The 25993-nt window shown below is 44.3% G+C and overlaps 1 protein-coding gene across 2 annotated transcripts in view; it reads right to left on the bottom strand.

Annotated features, from left to right (window-relative positions):
- AMN (amnion associated transmembrane protein) overlaps positions 1 to 7626 on the bottom strand; it is a 74147-nt gene extending 66521 nt beyond the window's left edge. Inside the window, exon 1 of one of the 2 annotated variants that reach the window (XM_053368480.1) lies at positions 7534 to 7626. In XM_053368480.1, coding sequence (XP_053224455.1) covers positions 7534 to 7576 — 43 coding nt within the window. In that variant the 5' untranslated portion in view covers positions 7577 to 7626. Of the gene's footprint in view, positions 1 to 5180; positions 5675 to 7533 lie in introns of those variants that run through there. The other variant, XM_053368394.1, reaches the window with a different exon arrangement.
- Between the last annotated feature and the right edge of the window lie 18367 nt (positions 7627 to 25993).

Genomic DNA, 25993 nt, shown 5'->3' on the forward strand with positions numbered 1-25993 from the left:
GAGGAGCATCTTAAAAAGCAGAGATATCACCTTGCCAACAAAGGTCTGTATAGTTAAAGCTATGGTTTTCCCAGTAGTGATGTATGGAAGTGAGAGCTGGACCATAAAGAAGGCTGATTGCCGAAGAATTGATGCTTTGGAATTATGGTGCTGGAGGAGACTCTTGAGAGTCCCATGGACTGCAAGAAGATCAAACCTCTCCATTCTGAAGGATATCAGCCCTGAGTGCTCACTGGAAGGACAGATCCTGAAGCTGAGGCTCCAATATTTTGCCCACCTCATGAGAAGAGAAGACTCCCTGGAAAAGACCCTGATGTTGGGAAAGATGGAGGGCACAAGGAGAAGGGGACGACAGAGGATGAGATGGTTGGACAGTGTTCTCAAAGCTACCAGCATGAGTTAGACCAAACTGTGGGAGGCAGTGGAAGACAGGAGTGCCTGGTGTGCTCTGGTCCATGGAGTCACAAAGAGTCGGACACAACTGAACGACTAAACAACAACAACAATTAAGCTCCTTGCTCTGGTGGAACTTCCTCCTGCCCCCTCCAGCCTGCAGATTCAAAAGCTCCCTTCTGATCCCTGTGTCTGCTTCTGCCCAACCTGTCCTCATTAGACACGGCGATAAACATGGCGAGCCAGAGACATCCAGTCCATGCCTTTCCCCACCAGCAACCCCTCGAAACAAACCCAATATATATATATTACTGCTTGCAGTGATGGCTGGCGCCCATGGTGAGTGGTTGAGCAGAAGGTAGGGAGCCTAGACAGTAGGGGGCGCGAGAGCCAATGGTACACGAGAGCCAATGATACACAGAGGCAGTGTGGTGTGATGGCTAGAGTGGTGGGCTATAGGCCAGTCTCCTTGGGCCAGTCGTTGTCTCTCAGCCTAACAACAGGGTTGTTGTGTGAATGAAATGAGGAGGAGAACCGTGTTACACCTTGACCTTCTTAGGAGAAAAGGTGGTATTTAAATGTAATAAATAACATGAGGATTGGCCTTTTCTGTGGTGTCGCCCCCACTGGTGGGACACTCTCCCCAGGGAGACTCACCTGGCACCTTCAGTACTTATATCTAGGCACCAGGCAGAAGCATTCCTCTTCTCCCAGGCCTTGGGATTTAACTTCCTTCCGCAGGGCCTGTAAGACAGAACTATTCCGCCTGGTTTTCAATTTGCACTTAGCCTGATCTTTTATTCCCCTTCCTTCCCTCCCCTTCCCCTTTTTATGAAGATTACCTGCTCTGGGATCCCACAGCTAATTCTCCCCTGGTCTCACTGGCCCAAATAGGACTAATTTAGCCAGCTAGCCCTGGTGATCATCTAATGTTTATTGGGTGAATTTCCCCCCTCAGCTGATTTTTGAATTCTGAATTTATTGTTATTCACGTTTTATACTGTATTTTATGCTGTGTTTTTTTGTTGTTGTTGCATCAATTAAGTGTTTTAAATTTGTTGTTAGCCGCCCTGAGCCTGGTTTTCTGAACCGGGAAGGGCGGGGTATAAAGAAAAATTTATTATTATATTATCATTGCGTTAATTAAACAATCTATGGCCTTTTAAGTTGGGTGGTGGTGGTATAGTTTTGCTTGTTATGTATTTTTCTGGCTTTATACTGTAAACCGTGCTGTGGAAATGTGGGGAACTGAATTTAAGATTGGGAAAATGAGCAACTGAGAGAAAATGAAACTGACCAATTCGCCCATCCCTAGTTAACAACCCAGTAATACTCATAGTAATACTTGTGATTAAACAAAAATGGGGCGAGCTCCTCTTAGAACTAAATTACTAGATATAATGTTAAAGGCGTTACACGTTTCAAGACATGTAAAGTTTTTCTTCTTCTAAATGGTCTCCTCCAAGGGGGTTTCCCCCCCTCCAACGGCTGTTATTTTAGAAGGGGAAACCTGGGCACATGAATGTCACGTCAAGTTTCACACTTACTTTTTAAATTTTCTTTTTGAGTCTATAAAAGTAAGTCTAAGTAGTGAATTTCTCTTAAGTCACAGGGGTGAGGGGGAACAAAACCACATGGTACAACCATGATCAGATCTCCTGATATGTTGCTTAAAAAACCCCCAAAACTGTAATGTGTTCTTTAAATTACAGCTGCCTCAAGAGTTTCACTTTCCATTTAAGTAGTGTCGTTGGAGGAGAGGCTGTTTAAGCCTTCTGCACACCAATCTCCTCATCTAAATCAACTGCCCACAAACAGGGACCTATATTTAGCCCAGACACGGATTCAAAGCCCACCTTTGAATTTTTCACCATATTTTTATATGGTGGTAGTCCTACTGCTGGAGACCACTATAGGTCACCATTGGGCCCTGATCCACTCATTTGAAGGCCATAAGCCCCATAAGCTTTGATTCGCCACAAAAGGGGGAGGGGAAAGATAGCCGACACAGTATTTATATTTTCCCAGGTGCAGAGCCATTAGGAGTGGTCATTTACACCAGGAAAACACCCTCCTCAACCTCTATGGCAGCTCCAGTCAAAATGGGAGTCCTCTTGACTACTGTGGCGCAATGAGTCAGCACAACTGGCTGTTAACCAGAAGGTGGGTGGTTCAAGCCCAACTAGCTGTGGGCAGGATTTCTGCATTGCAATGAATTGGATTAGATGAACCTCAAGGTCCCTTCCAGCTCTAAGATTCTACTTAGCATCACACTTATTAGCCATGCCAAAGTAACATTTAGTTGTTTTTTAAGAATTGCCTTTTAAAATGTTTTTAGCTGTTTCTATTTTAGTTGTTCCAGAAAGACATCTACTTCTGCTTCATTGACTATGCAAAAGCCTTTGACTGTGTCGACCACAGCAAACTATGGCAAGTTCTTAAAGAAATGAGAGTGCCTGATCACCTCATCTGTCTCCTGAGAAATCTCTATGTGGAACAAGAATCTACAGTTAGAACTGGATATGGAACAACTGATTGGTTCAAAATTGGGAAAGGAGTATGGCAAGGCTGTATATTGTCTTCCTGCTTATTTAACTTATATGCAGAATTCATCATGCGAAAGGCTGGGCTGGATGAATCCCAAGCCGGAATTAAGATCGCCGGAAGAAATATCAACAACCTCATATATGCAGATGACACAACCTTGATGGCAGAAAGTGAGGAGGAATTAAAGAACTTTTAATGACGGTGAAAGAGGAGAGCGCAAAATATGGTCTGAAGCTCAGCATCAAAAAAACGAAGATCATGGCCACTGGTCCCATCACCTCCTGGCAAATAGAAGGAGAAGAAATGGAGGCAGGGAGAGATTTTACTTTCTTGGGCTCCATGATCACTGCAGATGGTGACAGCAGTCACGAAATTAAAAGACGCCTGCTTCTTGGGAGAAAGGCGATGGCAAACCTAGACAGCATCTTAAAAAGCAGAGACATCACCTTGCCAACAAAGGTCCGTATTGTTAAAGCCATGGTTTTCCAAGTAGTGATGTATGGAAGTAAGAGCTGGACCATCAAGAAGGCTGATCACCGAAGAATTGATGCTTTTGAATTATGGTGCTGGAGGAGACACTTGAGAGTCCCATGGACTGCAAGAAGATCAAACCTATCCATTCTTAAGGAAATCAACCCTGAGTGCTCACTGGAAGGACAGATCCTGAAGCTGAGGCCCCAATACTTTGGCCACCTCATGAGAAGAGAAGACTCCCTGGAAAAGACCCTGATGTTGGGAAAGATGGAGGGCACAAGGAGAAGGGGACGACAGAGAACGAGATGGTTGGACAGTGTTCTCGAAGCTACAAACATGAGTCTGACCAAACTGCAGGAGGCAGTGGAAGACAGGAGTGCCTGGTGTGCTCTGGTCCATGGGGTCACGAAGAGTCGGACACGACTAAATGACTAAACAACAACATTTTAGTTGTAAGCCACCTTGAGTCCTACAAACAGCCTCGGTCCAGTATATCTGAAAGAGCATCTCCACCCCCACTGTTCTGCCTGGACACTGAGATCCAGTGCCGAGGGCCTTCTGGCGGTTCCCTCCCTGCGAGAAGCCAAGTTACAGGCAGAGGGCCTTCTCAGTGGCAGCACCCGCCCTGTGGAACACCCTCCCACCAGATATCAAAGAGAAAAACAACTACCAAACTTTTGGAAGACATCTGAAGGCAGCCCTGTTTAGGGAAGCTTTTCATGTTTAATAGGTTACAGTGGTACCTCAGGTTAAGTACTTAATTCGTTCCGGAGGTCCGTACTTAACCTGAAACTGTTCTTAACCTGAAGCACCACTTTAGCTAATGGGGCCTCCTGCTGCTGCCGCGCCACCGGAGCACAATTTCTGTTCTCATCCTGAAGCAAAGTTCTTAACCTGAAGCACTATTTCTGGGTTAGCGGAGTCTGTAACCTGAAGCGTATGTAACCCGAGGTACCACTGTATTGTATTTTAGTGTTTTGTTGGAAGCCGCCCAGAGTGGCTGGGGAAACCCAGGCAGATGGGTGGGGTATAAATCAATTATTATTATTATTATTATTATTATTATTATTATTATTAGGGGGGAAGGTGAGATATAGATATAAATAAAATGATAATGATAATAGTGCATCCATCATCAGTAATTTCTAGCACACCCATGCAGTCATATGTTTGCCCTAGGTATGAAAGGAGGAGGGGTGAAGCATGTTAAGACACCTTATCAGGTGTCCCATTCTCATGGAGGACCTGTACCCCGATAAACACTTAGGCCACCTTTCTCACATGCCGAATCATGTACAACTTCCAGGAGGCCTCTCCAGAGCCTGGGGGCATGGCCGGCAGTGGCAATATCCCACTAGGGCATGTTGAATTTTTCAGCTTTCAGCTTCTAAAATGAGGGGTGCTAAGAAGTTGTATCCTGACTTGGGAATTCCAATGATATTTCTGTTAAATTGGTGAGTAAAATGTGTGTAAAATGGCTCAGAAACCATGAAAAATGATTACAGAGTACTTGCAGTTATATTATGTATTGTTTATTTGTTTAGCGTCACCTGGCATTTTCAGAAGGTAACGTTAAAATTCTTTGGCTTTCTGAAAGCAGCTTATGTGCTTCTTACTCAACGAGATGTTGTGCAATCACAAAAATAAGAGCAGATTTGAATTCTTCACACCCAAAAACATATTTTTACGACCCTCCCCCCCGTTAAGAAAATAGCAAAAAATTAAGTATCACTCCCTAAAATGGCACGCCTTAATATCCCACTCACCAAGAGGGCATGTGTGCTTGTCTGAACTGCCCACCTCAGGAAGCCCTGTCACGGTTCTCCTGCATCCTGCTCCGCCTGTTCCCTCAACCATCCTAAGTTTGGGAAAGTCTGCTTTACCAGTTTCTCTGCCAAGGCCAGTTTCTCTCGCCGGCGTGTGTGTATCTATGGGGGGGTGCCTTTTTAGAGAGGGAGCAAGTGTTGCCTGCCCGTCTCCAGATATCCTTCTCAGTCCCTCGCAAGTTGTAGGCCATGCCTGGTGGTTGCTAAGCAACCATCAATTATTTTCCGTCCCCATCCTCCCTTCCTCAGAACTAGCAAAGAAGCCAGCTTGGGGGGCAGGAGCTAGGGGTGGCTGGGTAGGGGCAAATGGCCGTATGTGGGGAACAGACACGTGGCAAAGGATCGCACGAACAGAGAGTCTGTTCCTCGCATCCCCTATATACCTGCCTCTCTCCAGAAATTGCTTATTAGCAGCCAGGAAGCTCTAGCCAGAAACAAGCAAAACAAAACACGGGGGGGGGGGGGAGGAACCAATTCCTTTGAATAATCCTTCTCCCGCCCCAACCTTGCTCTGAGCCTAAAATGAGCAAATGACTTCCAAGCACTTCTTGAAGCTGGACAGAGAAGCCCCCCCCAGCCCCCCCAGCGCTTAAGTGCCTTTGGTCCATTGATTGTGAGTGAGTAAGTAGCAAGCGTTGTGAGTGGCCAAGTCACACCAAGCTGAAGGCTGCTGGCTGAATAAGGGGGCGGCAGCACGACTCACGATAATAAAGCCTTTTCCTGAAGAAATGGTGCCCTGTGGGCCAACGATGGTGGAAGTTTAATTAGTTGGATTCCAAGCTCCGAGGCTCTAGGAAGGTTACTGGGTTTGTCTTAGATGCGTCCAATATGAAAGATCTGACTCCGGAGCGAACATTCTATAAAAGCTTAGAACAATTTCTTATCCTGCTTCGTCTTTTTAATTCCTCGACTGTCCGAGGCAAGGAAGCAACAGAAATTGTGTGCTTTTTGGCTAATGAGGCAGCCGTGAGTAAGAAGGGATGTCTTTATGGTTCACAATCAGCTCGAGATTAAGAGAAAACAGAGTAGATTCCAAAGAATGGCCGTTCCATACTCTCAGGGCCTTTGATATTTATTTGATGAGCATATTTGTTGGAGGCAGGGAAGGACAAAATCTGTCACTTTTGGTTTCTCTCAGATTGCTACATTTCCACATCAGTTTGTGATTGTTTTGTTTTTTTAAGTCCTAATGATGCTTTTGAATTATGGTGCTGGAGGAGACTCTCGAGAGTCCCATGGTCCACAAGAAGATCAAACCTATCCATTCTGAAGGAAATCAGCCCTGAGTGCTCACAGGAAGGACAGATCCTGAAGCTGAGGCTTCAATACTTTGTCCACCTGATGAGAAGAGAAGACTCCCTGGAAAAGACCCTGATGTTGGGAAACATGGAGGGCACAAGGAGAAGGGGACGACAGAGGCCGAGATGGCTGGACAGTGTTCTCGAAGTTACCAGCATGAGTTTGACCAAACTGCGGGAGGCAGTGGAAGACAGGAGTGCCTGGCGTGCTCTGGTTCATGGGGTCACGAAGAGTCGGACACGACTATGTTCAAAAATATGTGAATTATATGAAATATGCACATTTGCCCCCTAGCAGACACATGTTTGCATTAGAGATCTGCAAAACAAAATTTGAGAACTCTGAATTTCAAATGATAGCCATGTTACAGTTTGTGTATTGTTTTGGAAAATAGCAGTCTGGGGAAGGGGAAGCAATTTTCACAAGGAAAATGATGCTCAAAGAAATATTCTAAAAACCTCTTCCCCTGGAGCTTGATTTTCATCAAGTTTTTCTGTTTATATTATTATTTGTACTAGTATTTACTACTGCTGCTGATTTTGCAAGGACTGCTGCTGTCCAGTTTTCATTCCAGTTTTCCATTTCTATAAATATTCTGTCTTCTGCTTTACTCGGTTCCCGCAGTAAGCAATTGTGGTCTTTGAATGCTAAATAGCCATGCATATTCAACAGAAGTCATTTTACAGTGCATCGCTTCAGGCCTCACATGGGGTGGGGGTGGGGTGTCGGGAATTCGGGGATAGAAGACAGAACAAAAAACTTAGAAAATACCCAACTTTCATAATTGCACCACTCTGGATATGTAGATTGCCACTCCAATGCTATCTCTTTGTCCATCTGGAAATGATTTTTTCCCTCTGCTTGAAATTTAAATAACTCACAAAACTACCAGATTCATAGTTCCATTGCTCATCACAAAAGTTGGGCATGTGGGTGGACTGGTTTCTCCCTCATCCTTCAGCTTTAGGTGCTTCTCTCGTCATCTATTACTTACCAAGGAGATGTAAGAAAATGTAGAAGAAAAGCAGACGCTTCATTCTGCAGCCTGTGGTTTGCACTTTATCTCCTCTTGGGCTCCCAGTGAACTTTGGAGTGTCACGTGACACCTGGGAACTTGAAGGGGACTTTGTGAGACTGAAGAGGTTCCTGTCTCAGGGAGCTGAGAGGAAGACACAGAGTTTTCTCTTTGCGTCAGAATAGGCTGTGTAGGAATAGTACGATCAGGATCACGGTTTCCTTGCACCAAAAGAGTGGCATCCAAAACACAATTCAGAAAATCACACCTGCATCTCAAGAAAAGGAACCTGAGTACGATTACAAGCATGTGAACCTCTAAATCGGGGGGCGGGAGAAGGTGGTGCTTTTTACCTTTAACCCTTGGAACTAAGGGTGAGCAAATATGGCAATCTCCGTTCCCTTGGTTACTCATTTTTCCACATTTCCACACCAGTTGGTGACTTATTTTTTTAAGTCTTCGTGAAAATTCACCAGGATGTTAGTGTGAATTTATCCTAATTTTCACACATTTATCCTCATATCCACACATTTTTGTATGTAATTTTATAATAATAATAATAATAATAATAATAATAATAATAATAATAATAATAATAATAATTTATTATTTATACCCCGCCCATCTGGCTGAGTTTCCCCAGCCACTCTGGGCAGCTCCCAATCAAATGTTAAAAACAGTACAGCATTAAATATTAAAAACTTCCCTGAACAGGGCTGCCTTCTACCTGCTAGACACATTTTTGCAAAGCAATCTCCCCCGCTGCAATGCATTTCTGGCGTGCTATTTTTCACCAATACATGCATTTTCATGAATACATGCAGCAGTGTGGCTGCTGTCGCATGCTGGCAGTTTTTGGAGCCACAAATGAGAGCTGAGTGCAGGCTGGGGGCAAACAAACCCAGAAGGAGCACCATGTGACCCCCACCAGAGGTACTGCCCCATACCACCCCCCCAAAGCACATCTAACGTGCATCAGATCTTCATGCGCTGCTTGTGTCTGTGATGAATGAATGATAAAGATTCAGTTAGCAAGACCTCCCCTTGAGTCTATAAAATGTCAGGGAAGACGTGACATTGCTAGCATAAACCCTTGGGTAAAAATATGAAAGGGGAGAAAACTTTAAAAGAGATGCAAGGAAATAAATAGCAGAAAATGCAACAGTTAGTACCCTTTTCAGCACATATTTGACTTCACAGCTGATCCCAGGATCTTGCTGTTAGACTGCAATCCAAAATTCACTTACTCCAAAGTAGCATTATTAACATTAATGGAACTGCTCCTCAGGAAATGGGGTTGTAGGTTAGGACGATGAGAGCCCAGTTCTGAAAATGATTTGGAAGATATCTTTGAGCCTTAATTAATTGGATTTTATTCCCTGCTTGCACAATGGTAACATTCTACATAAGCTTTATCCATTTCTGCTCATTCCTTCTCTGAAATGCTTGTTATCTCATAATTACTAATAATAGTGCCAAATGGCACTCTCCCTCTTTTCTAATTAATGCTCTTGAAAGAAAGCAACTAGCAGAAATGGCTTCACATTGTCCTTTGGACAGTGGGTGGTTTTTCATTCTTATCCGACGAATTCAGTTGTGGCTCCTTTTCTAACCCCACATATGAGACGTCAAGCCAGGGATGGGTCAAAAGAGGAGAGAATGGAGAAGGAAGAGAACCATGTCTTTTTTTGGAGTTTTTGCCCCCCTCTCTCCCTGGAGGCAAAATTAGGACAGAGTCTCAGAAGCAAAATTTGTAACACTTTCCCTGATCTCTCAACATGTGAGAAATAGCAACGCTTTACTGATACCACCAATTTTCTGCAAGAGTGCTTACCCTCTGCATCTCCTGGTTATATAAAATAGAGATTTCATAACAGAAATCTCTATTGCTTGGATAAGTTGAACGGAATCTGTTCCGGAAGTCCGTTTGACTTCCAAAATGTTCAGAAACCAAGGTGCGGCTTCCGATTGGCTGCAGGATGTCCCTGCAGCCAATTGTCAGCTGCGGAAGTCACGTTGGATGTTCAAGTTCCAAAGAACGTTCACAAACTGAAACACTCACTTCCGTGTTTATGGTGTTTGGGAGCCAAAAAGTTCAACTCACAAGGGGTTTGGGATCCAAAGTATGACATTATTATTATTATTATTATTATTATTATTATTATTATTATCATCATCATCATCATCATCATCATCATCATCATCATCATCACAGGGCAGTTCACAACATAAAAATACAAAACGAGAACACAAAATATATAATAAATCAAGAACAAACCAATAACTCCCCTCCCATAAACACATTAAAAAGACCAAAGAATGTTATTCGGCCAGGAGGTCAAATCGGTCATGATGAAATGGACAGAGGATATAGGACATAATCTACAATTTGAGGAAAAATTGTGGAAAGTAAATCTGAAACTTTATAGATTGTTCTCTTTTGAAAGAAAATTATATGAAAATGATGTACAGATGGTATATTACACCAGTACAAATAGCAAAAATGTACAAAACTGGGTCAAACACATGTTGGAAATGTAAAGAAAAAGAAGGGACCTTTTATCATATGTGGTGGGAATGTAGAGAAGTTTAAAAAAAATGGGAAATGATAAAAAATGAATTGAAAAAAATGTTTAAAATGACATTTGTAAAAAAAATGACATTTATATAAAAAAAAAACCAGAAGCATTTCTGCTAGGGATTGTAGGACAAGACCTGCCAAGAAAAATAAATAACTTATTTATGTATGCTACAACAGCAGCAAGAGTCTTGATAGCACAAGGATGGAAGAATGAGGAAATCCCAACGAAAGAACAGTGGCAAGAAAAATGGATGAGCTACGCAGAGCTGGCTAAATTGACATACACATTGCACGACAAAGACAACTGTGACTTTAAGGAAGAATGAGAGCTTTTTACAATATATCTAAAAAGACAACAAAATGAATTGCACTCCTTGGCAGGTTTTGAATAAACATACACTAATTTATTGGTTGATAACATTTTATAACATGCAGAGTATAATATGTGCTGAGAAATCGGAGAGAGGAGCTGAGGGAAGTGTCAGGGGGAGGGTTTGAAGGGGGAAAATAATGAATATGATATGTTTTGATAATTTGTTATGTTGAAATTGTTAATAAAAACTTTTTTTAAAAAAAGAATGTTATTCATCCAAAGGCCTGGTCATAGAGAAACGTTGTAAGATTTGTAATGAAGGCACCAGGTGAGTCTCCTTGGAGAGCGCATTCTGCAAACAGGGAGCCACCAGAGGGGGCGAAAGTCCCGAGCACAAGTGGTTGTCTTGACCAATCCAAGCACCTTGTCCACATCCTCAAGCCTTATGAACTGAAACTCGTCCAACACAACAGGACTAGACGGTGCTCTGGACACCTCTTGAGATTCACCTGCTGGAACAATGGAATCAAGATCCCGGAGGATGTAAGTTATTTTGTCCTCGAAATGCTTTGCAAACAAGTCGCAATGAGCTACGTACGGTCAGCTCTGCCACCTCCTCTGGGCCAGATTGCAAGAGGTCCTGTAGAACTCTGCCAGATGGCACAATGCAGATGCAATGGAGGCAGCAAAGTATGCCTTCTTTTCTGCCTTCGCTGCCGCTAGTTAGGTTCCATGATGTGACCTCGGCAGTGTTTGACTGCATTTGACTGGAGAGAGAGCCTGGAAAGAAAGAGAGAAAGAGAGAGAGAGAGAAGAAGAAGAAGAAGAAGAGTTTGGATTTGATATCCCGCCTTTCACTCCCTTTAAGGAGTCTCAAAGCAGCTAACATTCTCCTTTCCCTTCCTCCCCCACAACAAACACTCTGTGAGGTGAGTGGGGCTGAGAGACTTCAGAGAAGTGTGACTAGCCCAAGGTCACCCAGCAGCTGCATGTGGAGGAGCAGAGACTCAAACCCGGTTCACCAGATTACGAGTCTACCGCTCTAAACCACTACACCACACTGGCTCCCAGTGTGTGTGTGTGAGAGAGAGAGATCTATAGACCACAGCAACTCTTCCTTCCCAACCCTAAAGTCTGCCCTGATACTGCACCAAGTACTCAGGGGCACATCTGGGTGAGACCAACTCCACCCTGCTCACCCACCCAGGTCTCAGTGATACAGACCACCAGATCAGCCTACTCAGCCTCCAGATCAGCCTCCTCCTCATAGATGAGAGAGGTCTTACTCAGAGTCGACCTGGCATTCAGCAACAGCAGCCGCAGACCAGAGAGCTGGCTGATAGGTCAACTACAGTTCCCCAGGTTGGAGGATGGGCTGGCACAGGGCACAGCCATGTTCCTCTCAAGCCTGGAGGACAGTCAAAATGAAGAATAGTCATAAGATCACCCCAGTCCTTTCAGTCATGGCTTTGCTGGAATACTCTTTCCCAGAACAGCTTCCACCATCCCCACACCATAGGAGTCAGTGGTGGCAGAACAAGGCAATGGTCTTTTGCATTCCTCTGTCCAGGGTCCTGAAAGGTCTTGCCTTGCCTCCCCTCTGCGAAGAGGTACCACAAACATAACCTGTTCTCTGGATGCAAGTTTGAGCCCAGCTGGGGGAGACCAGGACAAGTGCATCTGCTTTCAGCTCCTATTTCTAAAAAGCTAGATTATACAGAGGGACCATTAAGAATAATAATCACCATTCCAGATCGCAGCAGTTTCTTATTGAGGTTACACCAGTTTGCCATCTAGCTAGGGGCTAAATTCATGAGGAATCAGGCTTCCACATATGTCTCCCTAGGAAACCACAGGCACAAATGTTGGCTTAATGAGCAGTGCTTCTCTCTGTTCCTTCTGCCAGCGCTGTGCACATGGAGACATCTTTTAAAAATAAGTAGCCACACGGACCAGTTCTTTGGAAGGGGTACAAGGGTACAGAAGAATAATTACTCCTCCCAGCATGACTACTGATTCCCAAAGAGGGTTTCACATTTGAAGCCACAGCTACAGAGTGTGTCTATAGCTGGAGAGCAGCCTGCATCTATTTCTGCAGTCGTGTTGATCCCTTTTTCTTGTTGACTGTGAAAAGGATGCATAAATACAGCCAAAGTGGTGTTCTGAGAATAGGGATGGGCAGATCTGCCAATTTCAGCTCTTATTTGTCCAGTCTTAAATGCGGTCCTCCACATTTCTGCAGCAATTTACATTTTCTTTAATTAAAACAAACAAACCCAAAACCCTCAAGAAAATTCTTCAGCCTGTTAATGTGAATTTCTCCTAACAAACAGTTTTGACTAATGTACACATTTTTTTGCAAGAAACTTCCTCTAATACTATGCACTTGTACGTTATTTTCACCAATATATTCATATATATATATATTGTGCCTATTCCCCTAACATATGCACTTTTGTGAATGGGCCTTTTCCGCAGTGGTCTCCTGTTTGTGGAATGCTCTCCCCAGAGAGGAGCCGTACTCCCCACAGAAGTGGAGTGGTGACCCACTTTGGATGGCTTTAAAAATGGATTAGACAAACCCAGGGAGGACAAGGCTATCCATGATTATTACTGTAGCTACAATGGCCATGTAGCTTCACTTTCAAAGGCAGTTTGCCTCCGAATATCAGTTGCTGGGAATTGCAAGTGAGCAGAGTGCTGTAGCACTAAGGTCCTATTTGTGATGTTCCCATGGGTTGACTTCTGTGAGAACAGGATGCCGCATTAGATGGGCCATTGGAGTGACCCAGCAGACTCCTCTTACGTTCTTGACATTTTGAATTGCACTCAACAGCCAGTGCAGAAGAAGAAGAGTTTGGATTTTATATCCCGCCTTATCACTACCCGAAGGAGTCTCCAAGCGGCTAACAATCTCCTTTTCCTTCCTCCCCCACAACAAACACTCTGTGAGGTGAGTGAGGCTGAGAGACTTCAGACAAGTGTGACTAGCCCAGGGTCACCCAGCAGCTGCATGTGGAGGAGCGGAGATGCGAACCCGGTTCACCAGATTACGAGTCTTCCGCTCTTAGCCACTACACCACACTGGCTCTCAGTGCAGCTGTTTAAGCAACAGGAAGATATGTTCTGTATGACCCAGCTTGCTCCAGCAGCTGCGCTGCAGTAATTTTGGACCAACTCAATTTTTCAAGACATTTCCAAACTGATCCCATGCATATGGGGAGGCCGGGATATAAATAAAATTTTATTATTATTATATCCAAATGCAATAGTCTAGCCTGAAAGGACAACAGCAGCAGATCTATCACTTTTTTAAAAAAAGTTTTTTCAAGTTTATACATTTCATTAATTTTACAATCAATTTGACATTTCAAAATTTGACTTCCTTCCTCCTCTTTCTGCAATTCCTTAATTATTATTTTTAATATCTTCTGCATATCCAAATTCATTTAATTTGCTCATTTAATTATCTACTTTAAATATATACTCTTATGAAACTGCAGGTTATTACAATAATCCTGCTGATGTTTTTATCTGTTTGCAATTTATCTGCAAATATTCAATAAACCATTTCCATTCTTTTATAAAAAGTTTGTTTATCTTGCTTTCTTATTCTTCCGGTAAGTTTCGCCATTTCTGCATATTCCATGTTTTTGTATCCATTCTTCCTTTGCTGGGACTTCTTTTTCTTTCCACTTTGGGGCAAGTAGCATTCTTGCTTCTGTAGTAGCATACATAAATAAATTTCTATACAATTTAGGTAGTTCTGTCCCTATAATTCCCAAAAGAAAAGCTTCTGGTTTTTTTTTTTTTAAAGAAAAGTTAATTTGAACACCCTTTTCAATTCATTGTATATCATTTCCCAGTATGCTTTAACCTTACTACAAGACCAACACATATGATAAAAAGAACCTCCTTTCTCTTAACATTTCCAACACTTGTTTTAGATTTATACATTTTTGCCAGCTTACTCGGTGTTAGATACCAACTATATATCATTTTCATATGATTTTCTCTTAAACCATAACATGCTGTAAATTTTATATCAATAAACAAGTCTATCACTGTTAATGAGAGGCCACAGCTGTTACACAATGCTGGGCAGTAAAAATTTGCTTAGTTCAGTGGTTTGAGATGGGAATCCAAGAAGGGTCAGTTTTAAGAGCCTCCACCTTCTCGCTCTGAGCTACAAACCTGATCTTTCCAGGGGAGTCCACATCACATTGAAGAATGCTCACCTGATTGACCAAACCACACCAATAGTATCTCCATCTTGTCTGGCTTGAGCTTCAGTCCACTGGCTGATAGCTAGCAGTAGTGCAGTGGGGAGGCTAGCCTGGACACAGTAGATAGTGAATAATTCCTTGAAGTTATTTCCCATGCATGGATTCAGGGTGGTGGATATAACAGGGGACAAGCTCCACTTTTCATGAACAGTGAAAAGGCAGGCTCTCTTGTGTGTGCAAGGCAGAGCTAGGTTGCAATAAAATTGTATGCCTTATCATAAGCCCATAGAAATTGGTGGGTTGCACTGGAAAGGAAGGCTAGCTCATAAAAGCTTCAGGAAAGAAGAATGGCTTAATTCAGAGGCAATCACAACAGCATAGCCTGGAGTGTGAGACAATGGCCGGTTTTACCATTCTGCAATGCATCTGGTGCGCAGCTAGGCATTCTCCAGAAAACCCTTAAATCTTAGCAAATATCCACATATAAAAGCAAACGCCAAGTCCCTGCATCCACTGGCGGGTTGCGAGTGCAAATGAAACACGAACCAAAAGGGAAGTTTCTGCTATGAAACTTGTGCTGTTAAAAACCACCTGAGAGGCCAATGGCAGTGTTTTCAAAAGCAACACCCTCCAGAGTCAAGCACAAGGCTTGCAGAAGCCAAATCTAGGAGCTTGCTCTTCTCAGTCTTCCTTGTCAAAAACACCGCTTGAACAAACTGCACTCACCAACAATCTAATAATAAATTAATAAATGACATACCCAGTGAAGAAATGAAATGATGAAATAGCTGACCATTTTCTCTTCTTTTACATTATGACCACAGTCAGTCACCTGGGCCAGGGTCCTCACTCTACCACACTCAGGTAATGCCCCCCCCCAATAAATAGGCATGAGAAATCATTGCCACCCATTAGGGATGGGGGGAGGAAGAAAGCAATCCAGTTCACTTTTAAAGTCAAATTTATCAAATTTGTACTTTCCAAATATGGGAATCCAAGCACTCTCATCCTTCGAAATCCCCACTTATCTGAATTTTGCAAGCGTTCAACCAGTGTTTACAAAAATGCATATATCAGGTAAAAGGGTGCATTGAAATGAATGAATTGGTGAAAATATGAAAAACGTATTATGGTGGGAGAAATAGCTTGCAAAAAATGTGTACATAGGTCAAAACTGCAAACACAAATGTGTTATATCAGGAGAAACTCATACCAAAATGCTGAATAAATTTTCATGAGGATTTAAAAAAGAAAAAAGAAAATTCACCACTTGCTGCAGAAATGTAGAGATTGGAATGTAAGATTGGAAAAATGAGAAATCGAGAGACCTGAAATTGACAGATCCACCCATCTCTTCTACCACTTATTTACTATTTCTCTGTTCTTACTAGTACGTGTATCAACCTAAGTGGCCCTTTAATACGAGAACTGAGAGACATAACTGATTTCTTTTCTGTTTTGCTTTGACGGCTTTCATCCTGTTAATGAACACACAGGCTGTTATTATTTCTACGCGACGCAAGCCAAACTGAACATTTGAGATGGAAGATTGCTGGGATATCTTGTCTAGGCTATTAGTACCCCGCTGTCTTTGGCCACAGATCTTCTCAAGGGATGCTGCAATCAAACCACTGGTGTCAAGTCGGCTGCTTTTAATGAAACCAGGATAAAGGAGCTTGATAAAAAAAAACACCAAGCTGCGTTTCCACTGTCTCACGGCCACTCCTCATGGAGCTCTTTGGCATTAAAGTTTCCAGTGCTGAAGGTTCAGTGTCCTAAAAGTCTCCAGGTGAGGAATAACCATTTGGAAAGGCAGAATCAAGGGAGCAGACTATTTTCTGCTTAACTCGAGAAGTGGAGCATTGGGGAGGCAATGGTTGGGGGGGGGGAATCCCTGTTGCACAAGAAGGCAGCCCTGTTTAGGGAAGCTTTTAATGTTTAATAGATTATTGTATTTTAATACAGTGGTACCTCGGGTTAAGTACTTAATTCGTTCCGGAGGTCCGTACTTAACCTGAAACTGTTCTTAACCTGAAGCACCACTTTAGCTAATGGGGCCTCCCGCTGCCGCCACGCTGCTGGAGCACGATTTCTGTTCTCATCCTGAAGCAAAGTTCTTAACCTGAGGTAATATTTCTGGGTTAGCGGAGTCTGTAACCTGAAGCGTATGTAACCTGAAGCGTATGTAACCCGAGGTACCACTGTATTCTGTTGGAAGTTGCCCAGAGTGGCTAGGGAAACCCAGCCAGATGGGTGGGGTATAAATAAATTATTATTATTATTATTATTATTATTATTATTATTATTATTATTATTCAGGTCTTTAACTGGCAGGACTCAATTCACATTCATGTGGCTGTGCTTCACCCTCACTCCACATATACTATATATAACACTGGCTGCTTCTAACAAGTAACAGCAAAACTTCAGGCTCCCACACAAGATGGAACACACAAATTCACACCCAAGGTGATGCCAGCTCATGTTTTTATCTGCCTTAAGAGAGGAAAGGGGTTGTCTCTCCCACCACTTGGGTGGCCTGACATTAAGGCAAGTGACTTTCTGAATCAAATGCAGAGGAAGGCAGAAACCAGGGTTTTCTCCAAACCATCTGTATGGATATTTAAAGAAATGCATTCATTTATGTGTCAGTGCTGGAGGAAACATTGGTATGGGTTGCCATAGGTCCAGAATTTTCCAGACATATCAGGAACATCACAGTTGGAAGCTCTGTGAATTTGCCAAAAAAAGCTCAACAACTTTTCTGTCTGGGTTTTCACTGTTTGAAATATGGCAACCCTAATAGACAGAGCAATTATATATGCTACATAATATTGCAGATTCAAGGAGGTCAGCCTGGATGATGTCGGTGAGTTCCTAACCTGCGATCTTGTATCTGAGAGGGTACAGTGTATAAGAGAACAAGAGAATGGGCCTTTTCCGTAGTGGCTCCCTGGTTGTGGAATGCTCTCCCCAGAGAGACTCTCCTGGCGTCGTCACTACATGTCATTAGGCGCCAAACAAAAACACTCCTCTTTACCCAGACCCATGGCTATTAAATACTCTACGGCCTGTGAAAGTGCTGAGGAGATTACTGTTATTATGATGACTATTTTATTATTAGGCTATCCATCAGTATGCTTTTTGTTATGCTTTTATCATTGATGTTCTGGAATGTGCATTTAATGGGATCTTCTGATAAGGGGTGGCATATAAACTGAAATTATTTATACATACATACATACATACATACATACATACATACATACCCTGCCCATCTGGCTGGATTTCGCCAGCCACTCTGGGCAGCTCCCAACAGAATATTAAAAACACAATAAAACATCGAACATTAAAAACTTCCCTGAACAGGGCTGCCTTCAGAGGTCTCCTAAAAGTCAGAGAGTTCTTTATTTCCTTGACATCTGATGGGAGGGCGTTCCACAGGGTGGGTGCCACTACCGAGAAGGCCCTCTTCCTGGTTCCCTGTAACCTCACTTCTTGCAGTGAGGGTACCACCAGAAGACCCTTGGTGCTGGACCTCAGTGTCCGGGCTCAACGATGAGGGTGGAGACACTCCTTCAGGTACACTGGGTCGAGGCCACTTAGGGTTTTAAAGGTCAGCAGCAACATTTTGAATTGTGCTTGGAAACGTACTGGAAGCCAATGCAGATCTCTCAGGACCAGTGTTATGTGGTCTCGGCAACTGCTCCTAATAATAATAGGAAACCAGCCAACCCAGTCCCTTTGTTTAGGGTAGTAATGATATTGGCTGACCAGTTATGTGCTGTCATTTACATACCCTAAGCACTTGCCGTAGAGGCAGATGGGAAAACTTTTCTCCACTGCCCTCACCTGGCTGGATGCCATGCCTTCCCAGGGTGGGGGACAATAAGCCAATGAGTTTTTATATGTGCATTAGAGTTTTGGCTGGAAGCTGGAGACACAGAAGCTTGTCTTGTCCAGCTCTGTGCTGGATCCAAAGCTGTGACCTAGGGCTTCCCTGGAAACTTAATGGGGAAGCAAGCTTTGCAGGAGTGTTAATGCTGTGAGCCTCTCCATCCTATGCTCAGATTGTGTACAGGGCCGTCTTTACCCGGGGGTGCAAGGGGTGCGGTTCACCCGGGTGCCGAATTCTGGGGGGCGCCAAATGTATACCTACTGTATACCGGTCCCTCTCAATCGGCGGCAGTGAAAAGCAATGGAGCGAAAGCCCCCGCCCCCCTCCACCACCACTCTGTTACTCCATAGCGTCAAATATTCCTGACGAGTCAGGAAACAAAAGCAGTTATTGTGACGTTAACATATGAGAGTGCTGGAGGTGAAATAGTTAAACAAGTTACCCAATCAGAACCCAGGGGGGTGGAGTCAGAGGGACTATAAAAACAGCTCTGGGAGGGGCGAAGGAGGAGTTGTTGGGAGTTGGGTGGTTGGTTGGAGTGGGAATAAGGATAGAGTCGGTGGGTAGGCTGAGTTAGTGTAGCAAAATAAGCTGAGTCAGGAACAGTTAGGGGCTAGGAAGACAAGTAAATATCTGAGAGGTGGTTTAGTGAGTGAGAACAGGTAGCGGAAGTTATAGGTCTGGATAGGCACCCCATGATTGTAATTGACTGATACCGTTTATGAAACCACAAAAATAAACAGAAGTTTATGTTCCAATTTAACCCTGACTGGACTCAGTATTGTACCAGGTGGTGGCGCAGGGATCAATAGACAGTGAAACGTCTGGGGATCCCTATGTGATCGCCAGTTATTTCCGCTGCGTCATTGTTACAGGTGAGCAATTTTCCTCCCCCAAAACAACTTTGGCTTCCCCCTCCCAAACAAAAGCTCAACAACTTTGAGTTCGCCTCCCCTAAAAAATCTGGGGGCGGCTATACAAAATTTGGGGGCGCTGGGTGGATCTTTGCACCTGGCGAATAGAAATAGAAATAATAGAAATAATAGAAATAGAAATACTTTATTGTCACTGTACCACTTGTTTACAGCAAGATTAAACAAGCCCCCCCTCTCCCCCACAGTCTCTCAGTCCTTGTTACACTCTGTGTGCTGTCCTACGACCACCAACCATGAACGTCAGCTGCAATCTTCCATTCAGCAGCCTCACGGCCCCCGGGGAGAAACTGTTCTTTAACCTGTTGGTGTGGCTTATCATGCTTCTATATCTCCTGCCTGAGGGCAGGAGATTAAAAAGGTGCTGGCCAGGGTGTGAGTCATCCCTGAGAATGTTCCTCGCTCTTCTGAGGCAACGGTCTCCTGCGATAACATCTAGCGGACTCAGGGGACAGCCCATGATATCGTGTGCTGTCTTCACCACCCTCTGTAGGGACTTTCTGTCCATGGCTGTCAAACCAGCGTACCACACCGTAATACAGTATGAGAGGACGCTTTCTATCATGGACCGATAGAAGGAAATCATCAGTTGCTGTCTAACATTGTTCTTTCGCAAGACCCTCAGGAAATGAAGTCTCTGTTGGGCCTTCCTAACCACCTGGGCTGTATTGACCTTCCAAGTAAGGTCTTCACTCCCAGGAATTTAAAGGAAGAGACTCCCTCCACACAGTCGTCCCTGATATACAACGGGGCTAGCTCCCCTCTCTTCCTCCGAAAGTCCAACACCATCTCCTTTGTCTTGCCAATGTTTAGGTGCAAATTGTTCTCTGAGCACCATGTGGATACCTTTTGAGCCTCCCCCCCCCCTACACAGATTCGTCTCCGCCTGTAATTAACCCATTATGGTGGTGTCATCAGCAAACTTAATACAGTGGTACCTCTGGTTATGTACTTAATTCGTTCCGGAGGTCCGTTCTTAACCTGAAACTGTTCTTAACCTGAAGCACCACTTTAGCTAATGGGGCCTCCCGCTGCTGCCATGCTGCCGGAGCATAATTTCTGTTCTCATCCTAAAGCAAAGTTCTTAACCTGAGGTACTATTTCTGGGTTAGTGGAGTCTGTAACCTGAAGCGTATGTAACCTGAAGCGTATGTAACCTGAGGTACCACTGTAATTGCAGTAGATGGATCAGATGAAATGCAATCATATGTATACAACGAATACAGGTATGGACGCATCCCTGGGGAGTGTCAGTGCTGAGCTTCAGGGAGGTAGATGTAACAGGCCCAGTCCTCGCTATTTGTGCATATGCTAAAGATGGCCCTGGTGGTGTATATGTGTAAACAGAACCATATACCCTGCAGGCACCATAGTTTCCATTGACCTTCCTTTCAAGGAAAACAAACTGCTCAGAGATTGCGATGCATGCAACAGTAATCTGTGTAGCTGCTCCCTGTGCCTGGATGTTTTCTGCAAACCCATAGCTGTCAACTTACAGATTTGAAAATAAGGGACCAGCAGCCTCGAAAATACGGGATCAGCAGCCAAAATAAGGGATTTTGCTTAGCTTATACAGAAATCCGGCACTGATGGAGCCATGCTGCTTTTGCTGCGACTGACTGTGTTTTGCAGGGGGTTGGACTAGATGATCCTAAGGGACTACAACTCCGACCAAAGAAGAGTGGGAGACAAAACTGATGAACGACATTGAGATGACAAAGCTTGCAGGCAGAATTAGAAACCAGGAAGAGGACCTCTTTAATAAAGAATGGGGAAAGTTTATAATTTAGTTGAAAAGCTATTGTAAAGAGTTACATACATTGGTAGGATTGACAGAAAACTTGTAGTAAAAATTTGAACTATGGATGGACAAATGGTTTATAAAAATAGAGCTATGAAAGGGATGCAGAGGGGGAAATCACTACATTAAGATGCTGCACTGGTTGGAGGGTATGCTAAGCAGCACGTCGGGGCTGCCATCGTCCTGGTGCGAGGAGTTCCATCGGCCCTTCCCCACCTGAGAGAAAGGGAGGGAAGGAGAGAAACTCTTGCCCACGCCGCCCGCGAGCCCGACATGAGGCGATTGCAGTACTGCCACGGCCGCTGAAGCGCCGCCCTTCTGCATCCCTCCCCATCCCCTCCTCTTCCTCCTCCCTCAGGCCGCCTCCTCAGCCGCTGCCGCCTCCAGCTTCCCCTGGCAGCACGGTGGAAGTCTCACAAGAGAGGGGCTGCCTGCGAGCCCACCGCCACCCGTCTCCTCGCAACGCGCCCCTGAGGGGGAAAAGAAGAGACAGAGACGTGGCAGGTCGTACGCGCTCTCTCTCGAGGCGGAGGACCCTGAGCCGCTGCTTCCCTCCCGAGCCGGGTGAGCATGAAACCCGGGAAATTTAAGGGACATCATCAATAAGGGACAGCAGTGGGACACGGCGCTGGGATAAGGGAGTTTCCCACCAAATAAGGGACGGTTGACAGCTATGCCCAGGTTGCATCCTGGCACACACACATCCTCCACCCCCAGTGCAGAATCAGCCCAGAGTGACCTCCCAGCAGAGACTCCAAGGCCCTGGCAACAGATGAAAGAGAGATGACTTGCTTGGAGAACACCAGGACCATTTCTTTGAGAGCTGCAAGCATCCGCAGCCACCGCAACTGTTTTTCTTTTTTTCTGAACGTGGAAATGTCGTTCCCTGACAGAGAGGTGTGAGGCAGCGACAGCTCAGCTCTGCTGTTCTTGACTCGAGGTGAATCACTTCACCTCACTTTATTTTACCTTTCCTGTCTATAAAAACAAAAGCCAGGCAAAAAAGATTTGAGATAATGATACAGCTTGGAGACACAAATGGACATGAATTGTTTAAAACTACTATTATTTCCCAGGATTGACAGCCACCCACCGAGAAGGACAGCGCAAACCAGCTGCCCGTTTTCTCCATGGAAAGAATGTCAGCCATTTCATGGCACACATTCAATATATGTATTTGTTTGCTTGTTGTTGTTTTTAATTCCCCCCCCGACATCTTTATTAAAAGTTAAAATGTACATAATTATATGTAAATAAAAGAGAGAGAAAGAAAAAGATAAACAGCGCCAGTGTAGAAGGGAAAGTAAAGGGGGGGAGGGGGGACACAAAACTGTATACTTTACAAAGTTGTTATTGTACTTCACCAGATAATATTAATATAATAATTATAATAATAATAATAATCTTAACCTATTACAGTATTTGTAAGAATGGATTCCAAATAGCATTGAATTTGTCCATGGCAAGTCTGCGCTTATATGCAAGTTGTTCATATGTTGTGAGTTTGTATAAGTCTTCAATCCAATCGTAGAAAGGAGCCTCGTTTTTATTTTTCCAATTCATCAGTATCAGTCTTTTTGCTGTAGTAATGGCACAGAGAGTCCACTCGTATTGTCCTTTTGTAAGGTTCCATGTGCTGAGTATATACAGTAATTCAAAAGGATATTTTGCTCTGTAAATGTAAGGCTGTTCCGTACAGTTCTGTTGATAGTTTCAGTTAACTTCTGTCAAAACTCTTTCAATATAGGACATATGTTTTAGAGACGCATTATCCCTATTGCATCTCCAACAGTTAGATACCTTAAATAGCCCTTTTTTAAGCAAACATAATGGGGTCCAGTATAGTCCAGATATTAATGTTTTGTATGATCCTCAATTTAAGGTCCAGAGACGCCCTTGTTATAGCACTTAAAACAGATTCCCACTGTGTGGTCAAAATTAATAATATATTATTATTATTATTATTATTATTATTATTATTATTATTATTATTGCCACTGACCTAGCCACTGTGATCCACGCAACGGTCACCTGCAGACTGGATTATTGTAACTCGCTCTACGTGGGGCTGCCCTTGAGACTGACCCAGAAACTCCAGCGGGTGCAGAACACTGCGGTGAGACTCCTTACAGTGTTCTTGCTGCGGGATCACATTCACCCGGTGCTATACCAGCTGCACTGGCTCCCGGTGGAGTACAGGATCAGGTTTAAGGTGCTGGTTTTAACCTTTAAAGCCCTATACGGCCTAGGACCCTCGTACCTACGGGACTGCCTCTTCTGGTATGTCCCATGAAGGACCTTACGGTCTTCAAACAAAAACATCTTGGAGGTCCCAGGTCACAGAGAAGTTAGGCTGGCCTCAACCAGAGCCAGGGCTTTTGTGGCCGTAACCCCGATCTGGAGGAACGCTCTTTCACAAGAGACTAGGGCCCTGCGGGACTTGACATCTTTCCGCAGGGCCTGCAAGAAAGAGTTGTTCCGCCAGGCCTTTGGCCAGGGCACAGCCTGACCCCCTCCTTTGGCAATCCTCACAGAACTCTAGCCCAATGGTTGCCATCAATATGATCTGAACTGATTTTATAATGAATTGATTTTAGAATGCTCTATTATTTTACTGACCTAATGGTCAGGGGTCCCTTTACCTTTATTATTTTACTGTTGTTAGCCGCTCCGAGCCCGGCTTTGGCTGGGGGGGGGGCGCGGGATATACAGTGGTACCTCAGGTGAAGTACTTAATTCGTTCCAGAGGTCCGTTCTTAACCTGAAACTGTTCTTAACCTGAAGCACCACTTTAGCTAATGAGGCCTCCTGCTGCCGCGCTGCCGGAGCATAATTTCTGTTCTCATCCTGAAGCAAAATTATTAACCTGAAGTAATATTTCTGGGTTAGCAGAGTCTGTAACCTGAAGCATATGTAACCTGAAGCGTATGTAACCCGAGGTACCACTGTAAATAAATTATTATTATTATTATTATTATTATTATTATTATTATTATTATTATTATTATTTACATTGGGAGGAAGGTGGGGGGAGAGCAGCAGCACCTCCTGTCCCCCAAGAGGCAGCATTGGGGGCACTGCCAAGGATGAGGCAGCTTTTGGTGCCACAGCAATGGCAGTAGTAGTGGGCAATGCGTTCCTCGGAGGCTGGATCTGCTGCCCCTGTAGATCCTGTCGCCTGAGGCAGCTGCCTCACTTTTGTTAGTGACTTGAATTGATCCTCAAACATTTGCTCATAGCAACAAGTATGACCCTGGCAACAGGTCCTCCCCAGCAACAGGGTTGCCCTTAGCAAAAAAGAAAAGAAAAAAGGCTTCTTTCTAAGGCAGGCTCTGGAGGAGAGAAGTGGTCTGTGGTGTGAAGGCTGTTAACTCTGGCCAAGATGGCTGAAGAGCAGTGAGACAGAACGATTCTCTGTATATAGTTCTATTTCGCTTTCCTCTAGACCAGTTATTATATAGGTTGTAGTGTTAATTCTGCAACAAATACTTTAAGAAGAACTGAAATGGGTGAGGTGGTTATTCCCACATGGGAGTTCACCAACCGATAAGCAGTATTGAGAAAGGAGATTCTGGAAGACTTTCTGGGTGACTCTGGTGACTGAAACGGGGAACCCCAAATGACTGGCAAGCTGCACTAACAACCGTGCCTCATGGGTGAGCCAGCCCTGGTGCCCTCTACCCAAAGGGCTGTCCAGTCCAAGACCAGTTTAAAGAACCACAAGGCAGGACTGAGCAGTTGCGCATCTGGAACATAGAAAGCTTATTCTGAGTCAGACCCTTGGTGGAATTTTCTGAGTATCACCTATTTTGACAGACAATGAGGCAGCCTTTCTCAACCTGTGGGTCCCCAGATGTTGTTGAACTACAACTCCCATCACCCCTAGCTAGCAAGGCCAGAGCTCAGGGATGATGGGAGTTGTAGTCCAACAACATCTGGAGACCCACAGGTTGAGAACCACTGCCTAGAGGATGGCAGTGGCCATTCTCAGCCCTACTTGGATTGAACTTTCTGCATGCAAAGCTGAAATCATAGGAGCCAACTCCTAGGGGCCGAGGGGTCTTTGCCCCCCCCCCCCCAAATAAAACATTTGCGAGGGCCGCCGCCCCCAAGTTGATGGGCATTCCAAATCTGCAACCTGTTGTGGAGTTCCTTTCCTTTTTAGTGTTCTGCTCGCCCTTGCATATTGATGAGAGAGGCTTCTGCTTCCTTTACCGCACCAGTCATTGCAGTACGTGCCTTCTTCACCCTTCTGCATGTAACACTTCCTGCTCTCTGTCTTGTCTTCTCTCAAAGGGAAACAACCCCTGTCATTTCAGCCTTTCATCACAGGCTGCTCCTGCTCCCTTAATCACTTTCCCAGAGCAACTTTTGCCAGCCATATGCCAATTGCTGCTCGGATGTTGTTGGGGAGGGAGGGCGAAAGGCATGCATGAGAATGTAACTGAGCTGAATTAAAAGCACTTTGCAAAAATGCACAGACCAGCCATTATAACCATGCAAGTCTTTGTAGTGATGCCTTTGCCAGATGAAAGGAGGCAGGGACATTACGCTGGTGACCTCACTAATGGATCCTGCTCAGTTAAGGCTGCATTTCAGGTCAGCTAGGTGAACCCATTCCAAGGTCTCCCCCCCCCCCCCGACATAATGTATGCTTCAGGAGCTAATGCAAAAGATTGTAGCTTCAC

Source organism: Podarcis raffonei, chromosome 1 (assembly GCF_027172205.1).
Source record: "Podarcis raffonei isolate rPodRaf1 chromosome 1, rPodRaf1.pri, whole genome shotgun sequence".
NCBI lineage: Eukaryota > Metazoa > Chordata > Lepidosauria > Squamata > Lacertidae > Podarcis > Podarcis raffonei.